At 39.3% G+C, this 1,948-nt stretch overlaps 1 protein-coding gene across 1 annotated transcript in view; it reads right to left on the bottom strand.

Moving 5' to 3' along the window:
• The window catches only part of LOC106879817 (retinal-binding protein), a 29,308-nt gene that overhangs the window by 23,751 nt on the left and 3,609 nt on the right, over window positions 1-1,948 (bottom strand). The window contains exons 2-4 of the mRNA XM_052978069.1: window positions 1,406-1,498; window positions 629-704; window positions 59-102 (exon numbers count right to left, since the gene is read on the bottom strand). Coding sequence (XP_052834029.1) covers window positions 59-102; window positions 629-704; window positions 1,406-1,498 — 213 coding nt within the window. The remainder of the gene's footprint in view (window positions 1-58; window positions 103-628; window positions 705-1,405; window positions 1,499-1,948) is intronic.

Raw genomic sequence — 1,948 nt, 5'->3', positions numbered from 1 at the left:
GAAAGCGGACGTTAAACGATGATGATGATGATGATATATATATACACAGGTAACTAACCTTTAGGAACATCTCCACAGCTTGGGCCACATCAAACTGCCGAGCTGGAATAGAAAAAAAAGGTCATAAACATTAGAGGTTAGAGGTGGAAGGTCAGAACGGCGTAGTTGCTGCTTAACCCCAGGTCAATCCTGATCCACTTGGGGGCTAAATTACAACAGCAATAACAAAGCTAACCCTTAAATGGCAGGAAAGGGCTGCATGCATGTGTGTGCAAAACGGGCAAAGAGCAATAAAAAAATTATTTTTCCCATAACTCTTTTCATAGCAACCCACAGGAAACCATCACCAGTTCTTTGATACAAATTTGTAGCTTGAAGCAACCCGAGTTAAAATTTTTTATCACAATTTCATGAAACAAGTAAAATAGTAAAAGAGTAATTGCAACAAATGTCCAAATGCTAAAGGGCTAAATAAAAAAATCAACTGAAAAGAATCAGCTATTCTCTAATGAAAGATCAACTGATGATGTTTGGCATTTCAGGGGTAATTTCTCCCCAGCCCTTCTGCTAACCTGCTTGTACCACCCCAAGGCCACCGTAGCCGAGACCCTGAAATTGAACACCTTACCTATTAGCCATCGTTTCAGGAACACGCTGTCGTTTATCTGTTCCTCTGTCAAGTGATCCCAGATTTCATTTGTGAACTGAAAATATAAAACAGCCGTCATTATTGTTAATTATCATCATTGTTATCGTCGACATTGTAATAACTACCATCATCACCATGGCCACCACATTCACCATCATAATCACTATCATAGTCATCATCGAAATCAGGTGGAGGCGCAATGGCCCAGTGGTTAGGGCAGCGGACTCGCAGTCATAGGATCGCTGTTTCGATTTCCAGACCGGGCGTTGTGAGTGTTTAATGAGCGAAAACACTTAAAAGCTCCACGGGGCTCCGGCAGGGGACGGTGGCGAACCCTGCTGTACTCTTGTCACACACTGTGTCACGCTGAATATCCCCGAGAACTACGTTAAGGGTACACGTGTCTGTGGAGTGCTCAGCCACTTGCACGTTAATTTCACGAGCAAGCTGTTCCGTTGATCGGATCAACTGGAACCCTCGACGTCGTAAGCGACAGAGTGCCAACACAACATATATATATAAATATATATATATATATATATATGCAGTCCATTTGAACAAAACAAATGAAGATGGTCAAGGCTCTAATGCCCATCATCTTCAGATTGTCCGGTGACAGTACAATACCAACAACTGGTAGTAGTAGTAGTAGTAGTAGTAGTAGCCCACATCGTAGCTGCTCAACCTTATGTCTGCAACAATGACAACAACAACAACAACAATAAATAAAAGCTGTTTTTTCTTAGTCCACTTTACCTTTTCAAGTGCCATTTCTTTCTCTGGTGTTTTGACATCTCCACCGTAACCCCACCAATCATCGCAAGGAATATTTCCAGAATCATTTTCATTCTGAAAGGGTAGAGAGCAGATGGCAGATTAATATAGATCCATAGAGAGATATGCAGATTATATATGTAGATATATATATAGATATATAGATAGATAGATAGATAGATAGATAGATAGATGGATGGATGTACATGCATACATACACATACAAACATACCTAGATAAAAAGACATATATACACATATGCTAATAATATAGCTTGAACAGGATAAACTACCCCTATTTTGCAGAGAAAAGTGTAGGTGGCTAGCTATAGCCACCTACACTTTTCTCTGCAAAATAGGGGTAGTTTATCCTGTTCAGGCTATATTATTAGCATTATTCTGCGATTGAGAATTTAAAATCACTTCTTTAACTTTCTAAAGACATCTCAACGCTTCTAAAAGCAAACTTCATTTGTTTATTTACGTTTGTTGTAATTTGAATTTAACATATACACACACACATATA

This window comes from Octopus bimaculoides, chromosome 30 (genome assembly GCF_001194135.2).
Source record: "Octopus bimaculoides isolate UCB-OBI-ISO-001 chromosome 30, ASM119413v2, whole genome shotgun sequence".
In the NCBI taxonomy this organism is placed as follows: Eukaryota; Metazoa; Mollusca; class Cephalopoda; order Octopoda; family Octopodidae; genus Octopus; species Octopus bimaculoides.
Note: the sequence above shows the minus strand (reverse complement) of the source record. Positions and strands in the feature narration are given on the sequence as shown.